The 21,093-nt window shown below is 32.8% G+C and overlaps 1 protein-coding gene across 3 annotated transcripts in view; it reads right to left on the bottom strand.

The window, feature by feature from the left end:
* Positions 1–11,380: 11,380 nt before the first annotated feature.
* The window catches only part of TECRL (trans-2,3-enoyl-CoA reductase like), a 97,912-nt gene continuing 88,199 nt past the window's right edge, over positions 11,381–21,093 (bottom strand). For 2 of the 3 annotated variants that reach the window (XM_032849247.1, XM_032849165.1), the window contains exons 9-12: positions 20,195–20,252; positions 13,146–13,231; positions 12,570–12,615; positions 11,381–11,678 (exon numbers count right to left, since the gene is read on the bottom strand). In XM_032849247.1, coding sequence (XP_032705138.1) covers positions 11,551–11,678; positions 12,570–12,615; positions 13,146–13,231; positions 20,195–20,252 — 318 coding nt within the window. In that variant the 3' untranslated portion in view covers positions 11,381–11,550. The remainder of the gene's footprint in view (positions 11,679–12,569; positions 12,616–13,145; positions 13,232–20,194; positions 20,253–21,093) is intronic. The other variant, XM_032849318.1, reaches the window with a different exon arrangement.

Below are 21,093 nucleotides of genomic sequence, written 5' to 3'. Positions count from 1 at the left end.
GCCCCAAGATAGGCCACTTTGACATGAACATTATTTTGAGTAAAAATCTATCAAACCCAGCAGATTAAAGAAAATCTCTTTACTTCCCCCTCAATTGCCTCTTTGTACCAGGAAGAGAGCTATTAACAGAGATTCCTCTTTACTAAGAAATTTATCTGCACAGTAGGACAACCTTTGTTTTGGAAACATCTCCTTTCACCTTCCTGACAAGGGTCTTTCTCCCCTTTGTATCCTCAGGTCCCCTACTCTTCTCTGAGCTTAGGTAAGTATCATGTTGCCTGTCTTTGGAATTTCCGTATCTGTGTGGAGTCTCCATTTGTTTGCTATCAAATTTGATTTGCTCCTGTTAATCTGCCTTATGTCAGTTTGATTCTTCATCCAGCTAGAAGAACACCGAAGGATAGAGGAAATTGTTCCTCTTCAACTATCATAAACATTTAGCAAACTAGATATAGATGTAATATTCCATAGTCTGATAGAGAAGACTTATGAAAAACCTAAAGGAAACCTTATAATCAATGATAAAACTTTGGAAATGTTTCTAAGTAAAAATGAAAATTATCTCTCATTTATACAATATTGTACTGAGAATGTATATATTTGCACATTGCATGATTAATGCCTAGAAAATCCAAATTATCTCCAGAAAACCATTAGAAATAAAGTAGCAAATAGCAACAACAACAAAAAGAATAATGCAAATACTTAAAGGTACTTTTATTTTTCAGATTTTTATTTATTTGACAGAGAGCGATCACAAGTAGGCAGAGAGGCAGCCAGAGAGAGAAGGGGAAGCAGGCTCCCTGCTGAACAGAGAGCCCCATGAGGGGCTTGATCCCAGGACCCCGAGACCATGACCTGAGCTGAAGGCAGAGGCTTAACCCACTGAGCCACCCAGATGCCCCATACTATTTTTTTTTTAAACTGAAAAGTGGAAGATTATAAAGAAAAGATATAACTTAAAATAGTGATAAAAATATTTGTTAAAATATATCTAATGAAATTTGTAAAGATCTCTACATGGAAATAATTTTATTGATAGAAAGTAAAGACCATCTAAATAAACTGAGAGATTGTGAATTATAAAACCCAGTATCTCAAAGATCATTTTTTCTTAAATTAACTTATAGATTCAATAAAATTTCCATTTAAATTCCAAGAGATTTTTTTTAATTTACAAAGTGATTCTAAAATTCAAAAAAAAAAAAATTATGGCCCAAATATAACCAAAACACTCTTTAAGAAGAGGAAGGAAAGTGGGATTAGGACAAATGTCACTTGGAAAGATGATTAAATGAAGATAAGGTAAAATTAGTGCAAGGTTAAACCTGAAGCCAAGCACAAAAAGCATTTCTGACCAGTGGAATAAAATTGTGAACCCCTAAAATAGACTTACATATATAATCACTCAATTTATAAAGATATATATTGGGGTTAGGGTAGAGCATGAATTCATCCAAAATACCTGGTTGCTTAGGATCGTGGAGGTCGCTGGGGGCAATGGAAGGTTTTGGAGAGTGGATAGACCTTTGGAATGACAAGGACTGCGTGATAACTCTGCTGTAGGAATGACCCATGGAGTTGCCTTCCCCAAAGCTTTCTTAGCCCAAACAGCAGCCCTGTGATCTAAGAAATGTATGCATTGTTTCCTAGGCTATGTTTAGCAGAACTCTTAGAACATGCAAATTAGCATATCATATCTTTCTTTCCTGTAAACAGACTCTCCTAGTTCCAGGAAAACCCCTTGACGCACATCACATGCTTGAGAAACAATGTTAAAGACTTAAGATTATCCTGAAGGACCAATAAAGGTGGGAGCAAAAAGAACAAAGGGTCTTCATCTCTGACCACTGACCCTGTTGTCTTCTCCTCTCTTTGAATTCAAATTTGGAGTAAACTTTCTTCCATCCACACAGTGAATACTGGCCATTCTTGGCAGGTAAAAGGCAATGGGCATTTTTTTTTTTTTTCTTTAGGAACAGTTTTAGGACATTAGCTATCTGTAATAAAAATGCATTTTGGCCTCCATCTTAATCTGAATACAAATCTACCCATTCCAGATAGATTAGAGCTCAAATGTGTAAGATAAAATATTTAAGTTTCTAACAGAAAACTTTAGGATGCAAAAAAACATTTGAAAAAGACAGAAAAAAAACAATATATATACGAGAAAATGATTAGGCTATATTAATGTTAATGTTGCTATTAAAATATGCATTGAGGGACTAGAAAAGCAACTCACAAAACAAGAGAACACACTTACTAGTTCATAGATCCACAGAAAAATAAAGAGACAACAGAGAAAATATAGATGGGTATAAAACAAGGAACTCACAGCTTAAATACTAAAGATATCCTACATATCAATAAGAAAGAAATTCAATAGCTTTTGGGGTAAAAGACAACTGTTCACAAAAGAGGATACCCATATGACTATTAAGCATGTGAAAAGGTGCTTAACTTCATTAATACCAGAAAAATACAAATTAAATACACTGTGATATATCAGCACATACTCAACCAAATGCAAAATGGAAAATACCGTATGTTGGAAGAACTGTGTGAAAACTATTTATTAAAGCTGAAAAATAAGGATACCTATTATACAGCATTATACAGCAATTCAGCGGCTAGATACATATTCAATCAGCCTATATATATATATAATATATAGATATATTATATATATATTTATCCAAAAAAGTATTAGTATGTTCATAGCTGAGCTATTTGTGATAACCCAAAACTAGAATTTACCTAAATGCCTATGAAAATTAAAACCGATAAAAAAATCAAATCAAAATCAAAAAGGTATCACACACAAATTAGAAGAAAAATATGCAAAAATACATGCAACAATACTTACTAACCTTGTATGGTTTGAATAAAAAAACACAGGAGTAAATCTTAATACATGCAAAGTTAATCTGTGCTATTAGGAGTCACATAATTTTACTTTTAGAATGGATAGGGACTATAAGGTGGGTAGTGGGTAGGGTATTCAAGGCTGCTGGTAATATTCTCTTTCTGCAACACCCTAAGTACATTTAATATGAAAAATTAATTAATCTTAGAAAAATGTATAATTTTTGGTATATATGTATATAAATAAATTTCAATATACAGTTTAAAAAAACTTTAAAAGAGTTCCTATTATAAAATAATGTATGCAGATATTTAGCCATATAAAATCACATGAAAAGCTCAACACATGTTAAGTTGATCAGTGATTGTATGAACATATAAAATATGAGGAAATATATTTGGAAAAGATGCTAGAGAAAGAAATGTAGGAACCAGCCTATGAAGAGTCTGGTATGTTTAATAAAGGTTATTCTTTTCTTAATTTATAGTGAAACAGAGCATACTTGTACATGCAAAAAAATATAGAAAGCATAGAACAATAGAAAAAATATTAATCTTCCTAATCCAAAATAATTCTTAATATTTTGATATCTCTTTTTGTGGTATTCTTGCTTTTATATTACTACTTAGTTTATATAGAAATATGTTTGATTTTATCATCTTTGGTAATTTTTTTTTTTACTTTGGTGTTGTAAAATGCCTGTAGGTTTAGATAAAGTGCTTATCCAGTTTTACACTCTGTTTTATTTATTTAATCTCTCATATGAGGATTTAATTATGCCAATTAAAATTCATACAATATATATTTTAAAGCTACATGGTACTTCATGATTTAGAGCATGAACTGATTTGTTAGATCCATTACCCATTTAGTCTACCTTTAATGTCTGCTTATGTATTGTAATCATGCTTATGCATATATATTACTATGCCTGTATCAATACTTTCCAGATGAAATTCTGGAGATTGAAATATTATTTGATGCACAGTGTTAGTTTGAATATATATCCTACTTTTAAGATATAATAATAGCCTGATTGATTTTGGTGAGAAAATGACTGGAGGTTTCTTTGGACCTAAAATCAATAACTAAGATTTAATTAATTTACCTGAATTTATTTTACCTATGAAGCTGTCATAGCACTTTTTGTCCTCATTATGTCCAGCTTTTTGTATAGCAGTATTATATGGCTAGTCATTCCAGAACAGTTTGTATTCATGGTTGCACAGTTCAGACAGGTCAATACATATGAAATTGTTTATATGTGGAACCTATCAAAATTTTCTGGAGTGGTATCTTCTTCAGGGACAGTTTACGTACCCAGAAAAATGAGCTTTGTGTCCTTCCAGGCTTTTCAGAAAGATGCATTTTCAGAAAGATGCAGTCCCATAGGCTTTGATAAAGTTCTGCATATTCTAACAGAATGTCATTCAGGGACATGTTTGGCAAATACAGGTATGTTAGTGGTTATGGGAAGCTCTTATGCTTACAGATTAGACTTACTGATACAGGAATGGTTTTAGCTCTGTTTACTCAGTCCAGTAAACGGACTTAAAGATTCAAAATATAGGTCCACTTTGCCTTCACTTCAACTCTTCCCTAGAATCTCTAATGTCCCATAGATGGAGATAGGGCTCTTCTGAATTTTCTTCTTTATAAAATGAAAGCAAAACCCAGAGCATCCCATAGCAACTAAACATTTCTCCTTTTGGATATTACCGGATTCTTCTAAATGTCCTCCTGTGTCATCTCTTTTATCCACAACTTTTTGCACATAAGAAACAATTAATTTTTAAGAGAATATCACATCACATTATATTATTTATTGTCTTGCATCATTTTTATTTCAGTTAGAATAAAATCTAAATATTGGGGCACCTGGGTGGCTCTGTTGGTTAAGCGTCTGACTCTTGGTTTTGGTTTAAGTCATGATCTGAGGGTCATGAGATGGAGCCCCAGGTCAGGCTCCCTGCTCAGTGCAGAGTCTGCTGGAGATATTTTCCCCTCTTTCTCCCTGCCCCTCCGACCTCCCGCTGCTTAGTCTCATGCCACCCCTTTCTCTAAAATAAATAAATACAATCTTAAAAAAATCTAAGTATTATCCTCTTGTAAATTACCTTGATGCAATTTCTTTATGTGTCTCCTCTAACACATATGTATTCTCATATTCTATAGCAGAATTAAGTTTTCTACAATAATGCATCAAGTAATGTGAGATTTAGAGGCCTGTGGGTCTTGCATGACTTGTGTCTCCACTATTTTTCCAAACTCAGTGGCTCAGTGGGCATGACTCATTCTCTTACTAAGTATATTCCATTTAAACTGGATAGCTCACTGATCTTCAATTATGCCAAGTTTTTCCTATCTTGGTGGCTGTGTATATATATATATATATATATATATATATATATATATAATTTCATTTGTCTAAAATATTCTTTCTGCCGTCTTTCACCTTGCTAAATACTCTGAATGTCTGCTAAAAGGTCATCACCCTACAGAGTAAATTGTTGACCACAACATCTGCCTCATCTTATCCCTCACATTCCTATTTTACTTTCTCATAGCACGTAAATCATTACCTTATACCATTGATCACAGTCCAAATTAGTTTGTCACTCATTTATTTAATTTTTATATTCCAACTTTTTATCTCAAATGCTCCAAGAAATAAGAAATTTTAATTTGTTGAGGAAAGCTCAGCCCTGTATTTTAGATACCACATACTCATAAATATATTTAACAAATTAGTAGAAATTAAGTTATATAAAAGGAAACATTGGCCATATAATTCAAACATGGATTTTATGATATATAATTTTTGAGAGCAATAAAAATTGACAATAATTCAAATTAACAACAATTTTCTACAAGAATATTCGGAAAGGATATTATAGGTTACTTACCTCAACTATCTCATTTTATAGATAGGAATACTCATATCTAAACAGGGCAAACTTTAGCCAGTGTCAGATATTTCACAATAATTCCTAAGGGATTTACTTCTTATTTCTATAAACTTCTTAAAGTAATTGTACTTGGATTTTTTTTAATCCTTATTGGATTATAAATCCTATTATATTCTCTTTGAACAATAGATAAAGTGTAATGATTTTCTCTATCGGAGCTTCTGTCAGGAAGTATGAAAAAGCTTGTGGAAAATAAACCATCTGGTGAATGGTTAGTAAGGAGGAAATCAGGAGAGGAAGAATGAACTGTAAGAATTTATCATAGAAATAACACTGATTTCCAGGCCAGTAGAATTACAAGATACACAGGAAATTATTCTTTGTGATTGTTTTGAACAATTTCTTTTTATAGATTTTATTTATTTGTCAAAGGGAGAGAGAGAGAGCACAAGCATGGGGAGGAGAAGGCAAGGGAGAAGCAGGCTCCCTGCTGAGCAAGGAGCCTGATGCTGCACTGGATCCCAGGACCCTGGGATCATGATCTGAGCCAAACACAGATGCTTAATCAACTGAGCCACCCAGGAGCCCTGCTTTTAAACAATTCTTATATTTGTTGTAAATAATAACATTTTCCCCCTACCAATCTTATAGGACCTCATTTCTCAAATAGTCAAAGTGTATGTAAATATGTCTTCTATATGTCTTCTCAATAAAATCAATCTAGGATGATTATAGATTCATTTTTTAAAATATGTCTGAGCATTTTTTCTCACATATTTTAAGCCCCATTATCAAGCTAAAGTTAAAAACCAAAATCTCGTTTTAGCAGGGAACTTCTGCCTCTGGAAATGCTTTTATGCATTTCGTCAACCAAACCTCCTCTGAAGGAAGGCTAATTATAGGCTTCAATATGCACCTGGGTGAAAATTAACTTTTAAGCAGCCTTTAAAATAAATGGTTTTTAATTATTATCATTATACAAAAGCTGCATAAATGCCCTTAATTGTGCTTATAAAGTAACATTTGCTATAATCACCCTTAATATCCAGGAGGAACATAAAGGTTTTCCTTTCTTCTTTACTAAAATAAAAGTAGAAAGAACCCTTATTATCAATTCACAGGTCATTTTATTTTATCTTATGAGAATAAATGTTTTAATTGCAATATGTCAAGTACTAAAACTTAACATGTACTGAATACTAGTTACTTAAAATTGAACTTAAATACCTTGAAAATATGCTTAATTACTGAAGATTAAAGGTCAATATACAAGATATTAAACTATAATGTTGAAATTTCTGATTTGATAATGTTTGGAGATTAGACATAACATTTCTATAGGGAAGATAAAACATGCACATTTATAAAATAAGAATATGCTTCATTTACTTAAAAATTATTTGACCTGACATATTTTTTCCTCTTAAGAAATGATAGTGCTTGAAATTGCAGTGTGTGTGTCTGTGTGTGTCTGTGTATGAGTCAGAGAACAACTTTTGTTTCCACAAAGCTTACTAAAAAGCAAAATGCACTACATGTCTATTTTTATTCAAAATTAGAGGCAAAACTTTTTTTTTTAAACACATGCAAACAAACTGAAAACACCTATAAAATAGCAGTTTGAGGTAGACATGATGAAGGGGTGGAGAGCAGAAGCAGTATGCTGTGATAATTTGGGGTAGCATAGCAGCTGACTTAACGTTTGTTGTTCTCTTTTCATTATTTTCTTTCTCCAGCTACTTTTTATAAGAAATATGTGAGAGATGAAGATGTGATATTTTAAAAACACTCTTTGCAAATTTTTATTTGGGATTAGAGAAAGTATTATTCCAGACAATGATTCAAAAAAGTAACTATTAGTATAATTATTAGATTAAATGAACTGTAATATTTTAATATATGTAATCACAAATCCAGTATCAATCAGAAAATTCTGATTGTAACTAAATGTAATTACTGTGTAATTAAATGATTAATTATATTCATAAAACTGAAATATGTTATTGGCTACCATTCTTAACTTGAAATGGAAGGTGCAAAGCTATAGCTTGACAGGGTTCTTAATAATTATATTCTTTGGGTAAATGATTTGGATGATAGAGGCTAAAATCTGTGATTATATTTTTGCCCTCCTGCTTAAGTTTATTTCCAGGCTTTGTTGGGAATGGGGCCCTTATTTGTGAAGACATAGTAAGTTCTACGTTAATGGAGGGACCCATTGTGTGAGACTCATTTGCCAACCTGGTCTTTTCTACATTGCATAGTTTCATCCTCCTAAAGACCCTTAAACTGAGTTTCAACCTCTTAAAGACACTTAAACTGATTTGTCTCTAGATGTGTAGAAGGGAGTTATAAAACATCAATTAAATCAATAAATAACTCTATGAAGATATCACTGGACATGATTTTATAGATCTATAACCATTAATGATATATTTTTATTTTTTTAGATTTTAGGGGGTTTTGTTTTGTTTTTATAAATGGTATGTTCTGCAAAAGTGATAGAAATGAAGAGCAATTTTAAGATATTAGCAAATGGCCTGAGAGAAGATTGAGCGTATGAATCAGATTCCCAGTTCCATAATTTGAACAGGCATTTACAGCTTGAGGTAATCTTCATTGCTTTTTTATCCATGCAGCCAAGTGAATAAAAGCAAAAACATAAAAACAAAAACAACAACAACAACAAAAAACTTACAATATCTTTAGATGTTTGAAATCAGAGTGTAGATGATATTTGGAGAACTTATGTATTACTTTGAAATAGTCATGAAAATACTACCATCAGGCTATTTTTATGTTGTTTTTATTAACCATAAAGGGCTGGTAAATAGTTCTATATTACTATGTCAGTTAATGGAAAGGAAATATTCATTTTACATGTTTCCATTTGTGAAATATAGAAATAAAAGACACAGACACTGTGTCCCTATGAAGATTTTTTCTATTCAGTTTTTCTTCAAGCAAACTTAGCTGTTTGAACATCTCATTTGTACAGTATCCTTTTTGCTGAGGCATCATAACCACTCACCCATTTTAGAATAACAATGTGACTACTGAGTTACTGATTCATTTAGAATAATTATTATTCTTTTTTTTAAGATTTTATTTACTTATTTGACAGACAGAGATCACAAGTAGGCAGAAAGGCAGGCAGAGAGAGAGAAGAGGAAGCAGGCTCCCCGCTGATCAAAGATCCCGATGCCCGATGCCAGCTCAATCCCAGGACCCTGAGATCATGACCTGGTCAGAGGCTTTAACCCACTGACCCACCCAGGCGCCCCTAGAATAATTATTATTCTTGTTCATTAAGGATAGATCCTATATCCTTCTTTGAAATCCTAGGATCCAAGTATTTTGTTTTGTTTAATTTTATTTAAGTTTTTACTTCCAGTTAGTTAACATACAGTGTTAAATTAGTTTCAGGAGTACAATATAGTAACTCAACAGTTGCATATACTCATCATAAAAAGGGTACTCCTTAATCCCCATTACCTGTTTAATGCCTCCTGGCCCCAGTAACATCAGATGGTTGTCTTTCCCTTTGCTTGTTGGCTTTGTTTCTTAAATTCCACATAGGAATGAAATCCTATGGTATTTTTCTTTCTCTGACTCTTTTCACTTATCATGATACTCTTTAGCTCCATCCTTGTCATAGTAAATGACTGAATTTTTTATGGCTGAATAGTATGTCTGTGTGTGTGTATCTGTGTGTACATATACCTATATTCTTTAGCCATTATATCATCAATTGACAGATATTTGGGCTGCTTCCAAATTTTGGCTATTGTAGATAATGCTGCTGTAAACATAAGTATGCATGTGTCCCCTTGAATTAGTGTTCTTATATTTGGGTAATTGCCTGATGGTGGGATTATTGGTTATATTTGTGGCATTAATGTTGATAACAAAATGGTGTAAATTTATCAGGTTCTTTTTAAAATTTTTTTTATCTTATTTTTTTCAGTGTCCCAAAATTCATTGTTTATGCACCACACCCAGTGCTCCATGCAATACGTGCCCTCCATAATACCAGCCACCAGGCTCAGTTTCCCTTTTTGAGGTGATGATTCCTCCAGGAAATAAAAATTAGAAAGAAATAAATTTCAAAAAGCAGTTTGTAACCCATTAACCAAGGTATGATTCCCAACTGTAAGGAAATGATTGATATGAGATAGATATGAGGGAATGTAGCACCATGGGAAGAGAGATGTCTGTCCTATATGTATCCCATTCTTCCTTGCTGCATCAAAGAGCTTCTAGTCCTATAAGAATGTGCAAATTTCCTGGATTGGCATCAGTTAGGATCTAGTTAAGAATACATAACATATTCTTTGTCTTTCAACAAAGATAATTATCACAGGTGGTTGATTACATAGGTGTATCCTGCATATGTGGTTTAAAGCCTTAGTACCTCTTTTTAAGACTTTTGCATGATTCTGTGCTACTTTGCTGAATAGGTATTAGGGAGTTCAATTTGTTGTCTTCCTCTGAGATATTTTAATGCTATACATTTGGGAATGATAACAAAGCTTTTAAAATGGTGCTTTTGTTATTTTTTGAATAATTTGACACACATATTAATGATAGATACCCACAGATGAATACATACCTACATTTACCAAAGATATTTAGTCAAATATGCATATAATATAACAGCTTTAATGAGGCTATTTTTATATATATGGAGAAATTTGAAAGGCTCTAGAAATTAACAAATCTAAAGAATCCCAATTTAAAAGTGAAAAATACTCAAATTTGAAAAAAAATTTAACTGATTTTTCTATCAGTCATCTCCCTGTCATAATATACATGCATATTCAAATACACACTCACACATATGCAAACAAGCTTTGAGAGGACATAGGACATATTTCCACTCAATCTCAAAAGATCTTCAATGTATTCTGTCATCACATATAATTAATTTGAAATACACATATTTCAATATATATTTATATATAAACATGGTTTATATGGAAATATAAATATATATTTAATATGCAGTATATATTCAAATGATTTAGTAAAAATGTCTAGAAAATATTTTAATTTTTATAGTTTCAGAATGGCAACATAGAATGTATGTATGAGTAAATGAATATGATAAATTACATGTTTAACTTTTAATATAGGTAGAATTTTCATAAGAAATTGAAATGTACTTCTCAATAACATGTTGAACAATAAAGAAAATAATAAATTACTATCAAAATATGTAAAATTCAAGTGACTTAAATGTCACAATTTTTTTTTTTTACTTTAGAATTCAGGTGTTTGTCTTAAGCAAATAGTATTATGAAATATTGAATGAAGTAAGAAAATCTTGTTTAAGGATCAACCTTTTGAAAATATATTAGGTACTATTTTTTATTAGTCATATTTGTAGTTTCTACTTTTTATTTGCCTCAGGTTTATTCCTCTAAATTTAGCTAGATTCTACCATTTAATACTTCTACTCAGTAAAAGTACTGTAGTTTTTTTTTTTTAAGATTTTGTTTATTTATTTGATGGAGAGAAATCACAAGTAGGCAGAGAGACAAGCAGAGAGAGAGAGGAGGAAGCAGGTTCCCTGCTGAGCAGAGAGCCCGATATGGGACTCGATCCCAGGACCCTGAAATCGTGACCTGAGCCGAAGGCAGAGGCTTAACCCACTGAGCCACCCAGGCACCCCTCAGTAAAAGTACTGTAGTTTTTGAAATTCTGTTAATTATAGTCAACAATTGCCCATGTCTGATTTATTGAGATTATATACTGTTCTTCTATACACTTTTCCTACAGTATGAATGGAATCATTGCTGATTTTCTATGCATATAAGAATTGAATTTCTTCAAATAAATCTTATGTTTCTTTTGTGCCCACAGAGACATCTGGATACTCATCAGAAGTGTAAAAATCCCAACTACAAAAAAAAAAAAAAAAGAAAGGGAAGTAATTATTCTTTCTTATTCCTATGATAGATATAGCAAGTTATATTAGAAAAAAACTATCATATTTAGCTCTTAAAATATTTCTCAAGTACTTCATACTTCCATGTCAATTTTCTTTACTCATATTAATTGCCGAACATAATATATGTTCAACTATTTTTATTGTATGATTGAATAAACATAGAAAGTACATAGCAGAAGTCAAAATAAATCCACATTTTTTTTTTTACTTCCAACTGTGGCAAATTATTTCCAAATAAGGAATTTTTAACTCTCTGAATTTTTCAGTAGTAGTTTTCTTTATGTATATAATATACATCTGCGCACACACATGCATATGGCAAACTGCATTAATTATGATTCAAAAATTTTATACAATGGAACAAATAATGGATGAAATGGATGTAATACATACCCTTTCTAATACATGCAGCCCATTTCAATTTAAATCTTGTATGTGTGTTAAAATGCCCAGCATTTAAGATTACACACTTATGCTCCCAGCCTTCCCTTCAGAGACATCATGGACACTTGAAGGACACAACACATACACATGTCTGTGTTCATGCATAAGGGAGAGTTTCAAGTGAAGTGCATTATTAATACCACTTCTGTTAACAAATTCTTGCTGCTTAATAAATATGTTTGGGCTACATTTTCCAGGTTGGATTAAGCCACCATTACCTAGATAATTTTGTTTCATTATATTTTAATACTGCTAAAAATATCTAAGATAAAAATAAACATAGAAACCCCAAATCCTTTTGCATAAATGCCAAACTTTAGCACTATAGAAATTTGTTCTCAGAAACCACTTCTCCCAAAGATGCATTTACTTAAATGTCAAAAAACCTAGGTCTTACCTGGCAGAGTTTGTGTCATGATTGTGAAACTAATCCATGATCCAATCTGTTAGATTAAAACATAAATTAATAAATACCTATGATTAATATAGTATTTTTTTTTCATTTGTGATATTATATAGGTAATGTGAAAGCTTAAAACACAGTAGAAAAACTATAGGTAGAAATAAATTTCCCCCAAATAATACTTTTGTTGTTAAAAATGATAGTCATAATTCCATAAACAGCATCATATTCATAAAACAAAATGAAAGATTTTGTTCCAAAAACTTCGAAGATATAAAAAGGAATCCTGAAATATCTTAAGACATTTTATATGAAGATTATATTTTTTAAATAAATACATGCGAAAATATTCATTTTTTGCAGGGAAAATTGTGGTTAAATGTTCTATTTTCCTATGCCTATAACTCAAATTGAAATAATATATCATAATTTATCCCTGTGCCAAATCTACAGATAAAACCTGTGTATAATCATATATATTAAACTTTAATATATATGTAAATACATAAACATATGCATTTATTATATCATGGGATAAAGTTTAATTATTTACATAAATAAATAACATACCTCATAGGTGTAGTTAGGACATGACACCAGGAAAAACATCCATGTGAAGGGGTTATAATTTGGACTTGGAAAACATGCATTAATTCCTTTTAGAAAGAAGGATATAAAATATCAATGATGATACACATTACAAATTTAATCATATGTCTTATATAATTCTAAATTCCTTGGAATAACTTATACTACATAAAATGTCATCACATATTTATAGAAACCTATTTCCTAAATTACTCAGAAGAATCCCAGTTTCAAATGTTATGACCTTTTGACTCAAACAGAATATCTGTCATTTTCTGTCTATAGCTATGTTACTATAAAATTACAGAAGATACCATGATAATCAGTTCTTTAAATTCCAATATATAAAGGTTATTTTGCATAATAGATGCAGCTGAATTGCATAGTGAAATAGTAAATGTGCTTTAACAATTGCATGCCTCTTCTCTTTTAGTATCAAAGAAGATGATGTTTTTGGTTGAGAATATTAAATACTTGAAACCTCCCTTTCTATTTAATTAGTGAAAATACAAGGGGAATTTTATAAAGATGTCATTTATATTAGAAAAGTGTGAAAATCTCTCATAAGAGGATTACAATGAATATCAGCATAGTTAATATTCAGAAATACCACATAAATTACTTCTGCTTAGCGATTAGAATTGTTATTTACAGTTTTCATTATACTTAGCATATTGTCACTTGATTTTTGTGATTTTTTTTGCCTTCTAATTTCTTTCAAGAAATGTTTTAGATAACAAATTTATAGTGATTTCAAGTTGAGCTTTGAGCAATGACATTTGTAAAAGTAAATATGAATTATAAAATTACTGTTTATTCTCCATAGCAAATTTAATCAGATAACACATCAACTAATCTGTTTTAGTTATAATTCTAAAGTCATAATGAAATGTCAGGATGTTGTTTTCAGAATTGTAACTATTGTTAAAATATCAAAGTAAAAAATATATTAGGTACTGGGCAGATTTCATGTACAGCTTATTTCAAGATAAGGATAAATACATATACAATTTAATATTACAGATTCTCTTGATAACATACATGCAAGTGCCTTTTTGTAACATCCATATATTCATCAGAAGAAAGGTGATTGAGGAACCTACTATCCATGTTATAAAAACTGCATTTCAGAGGTGGAAGATGCACAAAAGATAATCTGGGTTAAACCTAGTTTATGACTGTTCAGCCTCTAGTGGTAGTGGAAATGTTCAGGGATTCACACACATGCATTTCTTCTAGTTTGTAGATTTAATAATCAATATGTCTTGGGACCCAGAAAAATATATGTATATAGATACTATCTCCTGTATCTACTTACTGTTAATGTTAAGATGTAAATCTAGAGGTTACTAATTTAGTACTTGCATTGCCATGAAAGGTTTTCTCAATCAATAGTTACTATTTCTAATAGAACTTCTATTAAATAAAAGTCAGAAGATTTTTTACATTGCAGTGCTACACTCCCCAGATTCTTCTTCGGGTATAAGAGTTTATTCCACAGCTTCAGGAATAACTGCTGACAGAAAACTTTAAACTCTCAGCACCTTCTATGAAGATTGTCAGGCAGAAGGTATCAACCTTACACAAGATCACACTCACTCTTTGGTGTAGCCACAATCCAATATTTTACCAATGTGGTAAGTAAAGGATTCAACTCAGAATAACACTTGCCCCACAGGTTCGTCTGAAACTCCCCTTGAAATTGCAGACTTTCAATTTTCTCCCCAAACATGACTATTTTTTCCCTATTCATAAAATCACTCTCTAGGAGACCTCCTGAATGCTAATCTCCACTTCAGCATCTGCATCCCAGAAAACTGAATCAACAGCACTTTTTTTTTTTTTTTTTTTTTTTTAAGAATGGGATTTTAAAGTGGAATGACCTACTGAAAAGCCTGCAATGAGTACTCCATCGTTAACAGTAGGTCCCATACAGATAGCTGCTGGTACAAGAGTAGCTCTGCAAATATAAAGCCTTTTACCAGTGGTATGCTGGCATGCTCTATTGGTGGAAAGGAATGCTTTACTTGGTCCAATGAAGTTAAGTGGTGATTACTCTCAGTGCTCTTGATAAAGACAGCTGAAATTGAAATTGACAATTGGCAATTAAAATCCAGCCATGAGAAAGTTAGAGGACCTCATCAGAGATACTCTAATCTCTTGCAATGAGAGAAAGACAGAGAGAGCTGAAGACCAGGACAAGGACTTACTTGAAAGAGTAGTCAGGCTTCAAAGAAAAAAGAACTCTGATCCAAACTAGGTCTGCTAAGCCAAGGTTGTTGTTCACAAAATCTTGGAATATATAGATTTCCATGAACTCCCTGAACCTGCAGAAGTCATCCACTCCTCCCTATTAAAAGTTAGCACACTCCCTTGCTTAAAGGCAATACATATGCCACTATGTTGCAAGAAAATCCCCTCTAGGATCTTCTCCATGCCCTCTCTTAACTCCTATGTTATAGGCTAGGGTTCCAATTCAAAATAACCTACCTGAGTTTGTTCTGGATCTGATAAGGGAACAACAACAACAATAAAAGATTATGCCCCAATGGACGTACAGAACCCAGCTACCATGTGGTAGCATATTATGAGAAAATGTACTGTGATTGGGGTGCTTGATGAAAAAGGCAAAATATAAAATTGGGACCAGGGTAGGTTTATTATGTTGACACAGTCTTCTGAGATATAGGAAATAATGTTCTGCTAAAATGGTACAAACACACTAATGTGCACCTGGAAGCATGAGCAGAGTAATGGCATACAGTAAGTGAGGAAGAAATGTTAGAATTCCATGGCAAGCAGGGGAAAGGTATCAAATGGTCTGGAAAAGCAGGGATCCTAGATTAATCTATATAAGGCTGAAAAAGGAAGACCCCTTTCTATGGGAAAATTTTTTTTCATGTTCCATATTCCCATGTTCTTTTTTATGTTCTTAGAGCATTTTCCAAAACTATAAGGAATGTTTTCATAAAAGGGGCACACCAGCACTAAGATTAATGTTGTTTTTCTGCAGTTCCAGTCTGAGTATAAGTGATGTCATCTTAGAATTAGAATGAACTAGTAGTGATCGAGATTTAAGGATCCGTACTTCCCCTTCTCCCAAATCAAGGCATTTCTAGTGGCAGCACTTAGCTGTCATAAGCCAAAATGTGTAGTAAATTCAGAAGAAGTTTGATCCACAAAGCATTATGGCTAGTTAAAATAATGAAACATTCGTAGCGACTAGCTGATGTTTACTCAACACCACTATTTCTGAATTCAGGCAAAATAAGAGATGAATAGAGATGAAAAGAGATTTGGGGCAGCTGACTTAATATAAAATTCTTTCCCAGTTTTTGGACTTCAACCAGTTGTAAGACACTAACTTCATTGGTGGAAGAACAACCTGGGACCTCAGGAAAGAAGGCCCTGCAACACTAGAACAAGTATCCATGAAAATTGTATCCTCTAGTTGAGGATCTAGTAGGGGCACCTGAATGATTGGCTCAGTCAGTTAAACATCTCTTGATTTCAGCTCGGGTCGTGATCTCAGGGTTGAGAGAACAAGCGTCACGTTGGGCTCCATAATGGGCATGGCGCCTGCTTAAGATGCTCTCTCTCTCTCTCCTTCTCCCCTTCCCCTGACTTTAAAAAAAAAAAAAAAAGAGAGAGAGAGAGAGAGAGAGAGAGAGAATATCTAGGTCATGCCAACAGATAATCCCTGAGACATTAAACGAGCATGTTGAGGGTAAAAGGAATCTACCAATTTGTAGAGAAGAAAATTAGCACACATCAGTTGTTTTACCAAGACCATGTACAGTGGTTAAGGCTGTGTACTCTCCCACTAGCATGTCTCCTTTAAATTTCCCCCAGAAAGAGAGACCTACTGCCATCTTCACAGGGCTACTACCAAAAAGTATACAAATTGGATCTGTGAAAAAAAATAAATAAATAAAAAGAGACTGTGATGGTTTCTGTGATACACTGTCAAGATCCCTAGTAGGTATGATGGACTTCTTCCATAAATGCTGGGAGTGCTCATAGCAGAAAGTTTTCAACTATCAGACCCTCTGAGAGAATGGTTTTGACTAAAGAGAGCTGCCTTATCCTTGGTCATTCACATTTCCCAGAGAGATCCACACCTAAGTTACCTTTTTTTAAATTTTATTTTATTTTATTTTATTTTATTTTATTTTATTTTATTTATTTGACAGAGATCACAAGTAGGCATACAGGCAGGCAGAGAGAGAGGAGGAAGCAGGCTCCCTGCGGAGCAGAGAGCCCAATGTGGGGCTCGATCCCAGGACCCCGGGATCATGACCCGAGCCGAAGGCAGAGGCTTTACCTTTTTTTCTACTTGTTCCAACATAAGACACAAGTCAGCAAGATTATCCTAGCATCAGATACTTCTATAGAATTGACTAAGGCCCCCATGAGACAGCATCAATTTCCCACTTAGCAAAATTCTCCTTCCTTTCTTCTTTTCCATACTTTGTAATAAATTTATTTTAAACTTATTCTATATCAGATTGTATCTACTGGGGAGCACATTTTGTGACATCTTGTTTAAATAATATACGTTAAATGATCTCCCTATACATAACTTAGGACTAAAGCACTTCTAAGGAAGAGATATTATTATAAATTTCAATTAATACATAATGGGGAGTAAAAACTCAGGAGTAGCAGAAATTTTTCAAAGCCAATAAAAGAACTGGTATTTTAAAAAAGGAGTTTATGTAAGAAAACAAGAATGTACTGTATTATAGAAATCTAGAATTCATGATAAGAAAAAGAAGGTCTACCCTGAGAAATGGTCTGATACCTGGTAGGTCAGAACACTGGATATGAAGAACTGAAATGAGATGAAATGATTTGGAAGTAGTGATACCAGAAGGTTTTCATCTTAGAAAACACTGCTTCCATGAAAAGAAAAGTAGTATCAAAGAGCAGTTCATGGGGAAGACATTGCTTGGAGGTTTGGAAGAGAAAGAAAAGAAGAAAACAGTTCTGGGAATTGTGAGGTTAGGAAAAAGGACTGTTTAAAGAATCAAAAGACCCAAAAAAAAAAAAAAATCAAAAGACCCAATAAAGAAAACCCCCATCCCCTCCAGAATACACTTTAGGGACTCTACTTCAAGTTCCCATCTATAAGAAAACATTTGTTATTCCTCTTTTAGGACAATCCATACACTTGAAAATGAACAGAAGTTGATTGGCATTCATATAAGCTTTCTATGTCAATAAAATAGGAAGTTATTTTCTCCATGCTGATAAAAACATCCCCCCAAAAAAGAAAATTGAAAAATTTTAACAGAACATGCCTACACAGAAGCATTTGCAGATACCAGAGAACATAACTATTAAGAATTCCAAAACTCAAAATAGATATGGCCAAAACACAAAGAAAAAAAAATATGAAAGGTGATTGTACTCAAGAAAGAAATTGTAGAAAAGGAAAAAAGACTTCTCAGTAATACAGACATTTCGATTTGCCTAAGAGTGGAATGTTTAATAGAATAGGGAATATTAAGTAGATGAACAAAAACAGCCAAAAACAAACAAAAACTAAAAATAGAAAATGAAAGATATTAACATATAAAGATATAACTTATATATAATTTACCCCCTAATAAAGCCCACAATGCAACAAAACAAATTAGAACCTTCTAGAACTTAAAAAAAAAAAAAAAAAAAGACATGACTCAACCTCCTGGAAGATTGCATCATGTTTTTGGGAAAATTGTCCTGAAATTATGAACTCTAAAACATAGCTGACAAAATTAATAGACTTAGTGTTAAAGAAAAAGTCCTTTGAGTCTCAAGACAAAAGGACCAAATCAATTAATAGAGAAGACAAGATTAGATTGGCATCTGCTTTCTCGAGCTACATACAAGCGAGATAAAAGATGAAGTAAATACTGAAGAAAAGACGTCTTTTTCACATGAACAATTCCAAAGTCATGTTTGACTTCAGAAACATAATGATTGAAAATTTTCATTTTCAAATCATGATACCATAATCCAAATAGATGAAGAAACTTGAGCAAGGTTTTCCTTTGTAATTCTATATATTATATGAAAAAAATTATTTTGGAAAGTGTTTCACCAACCTGCCAGAAACGTGCAAGGCAAGAAAATGTTAAGACAACCAGGTAGATGTTAAAAAACACTTGAGGCAAGGCAGCTTTATATCTGCAACTAGACTGATAACAGCATGAATTCCAAATGTTGACCATTGCCATTTGAAATTATAATTAGGGGCACCTGGGTGGCTCAGTGAGTTAAAGCCTCTGCATTTGGCTCAGGTCATGATCCCAGGGTCCGGGGATCCAGCCCCACATCGGAATCTCTGCTCAGCAGGGAGCCTGCTTCCCCTCTCTATCTGCGTTCCTCTCTGCCTACTTGTGATCTCTGTCAAATAAATAAATAAAATCTTTAAAAAATAAAATAAAATAAAATTATGATTAAATTATGTATCATACACAAAAAACAGTATGGATCCATACCTATAATTAAACCTGAATGAGAGGATTGATTTATGAAGAATATCTTTATATAAACACTGTGAATTTTGTGAAATACTTTAAACTAACTACTAAATTAAAAATGTCCTCCCTGACATTGTTATTTCAGAGCTGTTGAATTTGCCAAACAAAGATCAACTTTATTAGAAAAAAGTCTAAGTCACTTGAAATACAGTGGGATTATATAAATTTTAATGTAAATTAGATCAAGATTGGGAATTAAGCTAAGAAAATTGGCATTTATCCTAGATTTTGTACTGCCTTAATTCTTAATCATGTTTATTTTTTACAGATTTAAGTGAGATTGTCATTTGACATGAGAGGCATGCACATTTCATTTTAGAGAAACCATTATTAGAAAATATGATTTAGTTCAAATATTTGAAAAATTTAGGCATACAGGAGCTAGAATTGGGACATATTGACTTTAATATTTCCAACTATTGCTTTAAAAATTGTTTACTAAAGTCTTTTAAAAATAGTAAGTAACATTGTTTAGAGAGATATAGAGAAAAAGGGACTAACCTGTATGATTGGGATGAGCCAAGATTACATTGATGAAATGATTTCCAGCTTCACAAATCTGTAAAATATTTTAAACTTTTCAGTGTGATCTATATGTTCCTCTTTTAAAATCATATTCTATAGGGGAAGCTGGGTGGCTTAGTGTATTGGGTGGCTGCCTTTGGCTCAGGTCAAGATCCCAAGGTCATGGGATCTAGCCACAAGACCTGCTCCCTGCTCAGTGGGAAGTCTGCCTCTCCCTCTCCATCTGCTGCTCCCCTTACCCCTCTCCCTGCCCCTTCTTTCTCTCAAATATATAAAAATTTAAAAAATTAAAAATTATATTTCATAAACTTACCAATATTCATGCGATATATTAATTCCAAAGATCCAAGAGATATATTATTACTCAAACTGCAGGGAGAAGGAAATTTGTACCCTAACAATGATGAAAAAAGCCACTGTAGATCTATATTGAATTAACATAATGAGTCACACTGAGCTAGAAACTTTGAAGATATTATTGATCCCTTTTGATAACTAGGTTAAAGTTCCTTTGTTAAAAATCTGGTTGTGCTGATTCTATGCTTTGTACTTGTTTAATAGGTTAAGTTTCCATGCCATGAAGAGAAAAGTCAGGTCAGGGAATACAGACTTGGCATAGGTATGCATGCTCTAAATTCATTGGCACAGTAGCAACCCTGTTACTGCAACGGTGGTAGTATGATGCCCACCTGGTTTCAATGTAGTTTAGAAAACCGAGTGTAAACAGTACTGTCCTACAAAGACATGTGTTGCTTGTCTGTCATCGGTCCTTCCCAGTCAATAGGCCACCATGACCATCTAAGAATCATAAGTCTTACTGACATCTCCAGGGTTGGGGTTAATAACGTTCCCAGTCGGCAGGAGCCCGAGTGGCT

The sequence above is a fragment of the Lontra canadensis genome, unplaced genomic scaffold (genome assembly GCF_010015895.1).
Source record: "Lontra canadensis isolate GAN:19392208 unplaced genomic scaffold, GSC_riverotter_1.0 scaffold1, whole genome shotgun sequence".
Lineage (NCBI taxonomy): Eukaryota > Metazoa > Chordata > Mammalia > Carnivora > Mustelidae > Lontra > Lontra canadensis.
This window is presented reverse-complemented; position numbering and strand designations above follow the sequence as displayed.